The 1,263-nt window shown below is 36.5% G+C and overlaps 1 protein-coding gene across 1 annotated transcript in view; it reads right to left on the reverse strand.

Annotated features, from left to right (window-relative positions):
* Window positions 1–915: 915 nt before the first annotated feature.
* The window catches only part of LOC106459406, a gene marked incomplete at its 3' end in the record, with an annotated part of 37,581 nt that continues 37,233 nt past the window's right edge, over window positions 916–1,263 (reverse strand). The window contains exon 18 of the mRNA XM_022385912.1: window positions 916–1,130. Within this exon, the coding sequence (XP_022241620.1) occupies window positions 916–1,130 (215 nt within the window). The remainder of the gene's footprint in view (window positions 1,131–1,263) is intronic.

Genomic DNA, 1,263 nt, shown 5'->3' on the forward strand with positions numbered 1-1,263 from the left:
GTAATGGTACTTATAATAGTGTACAGAGTATGAAACAGTACTCAACGTTTGGTGTATGACACGGATTTAGAAGTTGAAACAAATAAGCTTACAAAAACGAAGAAAAAAAAACATACTTAAGAGAAAAGTAGCTAAAAGGTGTTTATAGCAGTATATGAAAGGAACTGAAACTAAATTATTGCAAAGTAAAATAAATGTAAAACTGAAATGAAGGCAAACTTAGCTGAATGTGCAGAAACGTCTGATTGCGTGTTCTCAACGTGATAAGCATATAGTTTTATACGAACTGCGCATGCGTAATTTAGACTTTTAAAAAGTCGAGAAAACCCATAGCAATTGTATTTAGTGTAATGTTCATTTTTGAAGGAACTTACATGCTGGTTAAGTGTTGTTTGTGTGAAATACTTTGCAAATAAAAAACTAAAGTTGAAATCGAGGCCAGTCGTCACGTGATGACAACGTCATTGTGCCATCGTGTAGCATATTCCTTGCATTAAAAAGCTTGACTAAGCAAAAAGTAGGTAAGATGATTCTGAAAAGAAAGGCCAGTATGCAATTCGGACTCCTCCTACAAAGGCCCTTTTTAACGATATGAGATTTGTAGCGTTTGATCGACAAATTTGCGAGAAAAGTTCCAGACATACAAACGCAAGCATATTATTTAGATATTACACTAATATGAAGACGCTGACCAGTTGAGGTGAGTTTTAATAGAAACGTTATCCAATTATTCAGTAGATCTGCATGACAGACCCCCCCTACCCCCGCAGGAATCTTCGCTAGTATATCTACGAACGAACGAAAACCTATGCGAGTTTTTAGGTCTACTTTTTGACCTGGTGGGAGTCAAGTACAGATATGACCTCTTCTTCCTATTATATCTAACATATTATAACCACCACATTTTAAATTTACCTCCTGTGAGCTGGTTGGTCCAACTTCCGCAGTGACAAATCCTGACCAGTAATCTTCAACTAACACGGCTCGTGAAGGCGTGTAAGGTTTTACTTGCGTATGTGGCGCCCTCTGAGTCATTTCACTAGCAAGGTAGGGAAAAACCTTATCGACAATTTCATTAAATCTCTGTTCCCAATCAGCCTGTTTCCCACTGCCACCATGTCCGCCAACTCCTATTTGAAGTTGAAATAAAAAATTAATGTTAAAAAATACCTGAAATCATTTCAAATATGAAACTTCATTTACCTCAGAACCACATTTTCCCTAAAATGTAACTAAAAGACTTACTATCTATTAGTTGTTGGT

Source organism: Limulus polyphemus, unplaced genomic scaffold, assembly GCF_000517525.1.
Source record: "Limulus polyphemus unplaced genomic scaffold, Limulus_polyphemus-2.1.2 Scaffold604, whole genome shotgun sequence".
Taxonomy (NCBI): domain Eukaryota; kingdom Metazoa; phylum Arthropoda; class Merostomata; order Xiphosura; family Limulidae; genus Limulus; species Limulus polyphemus.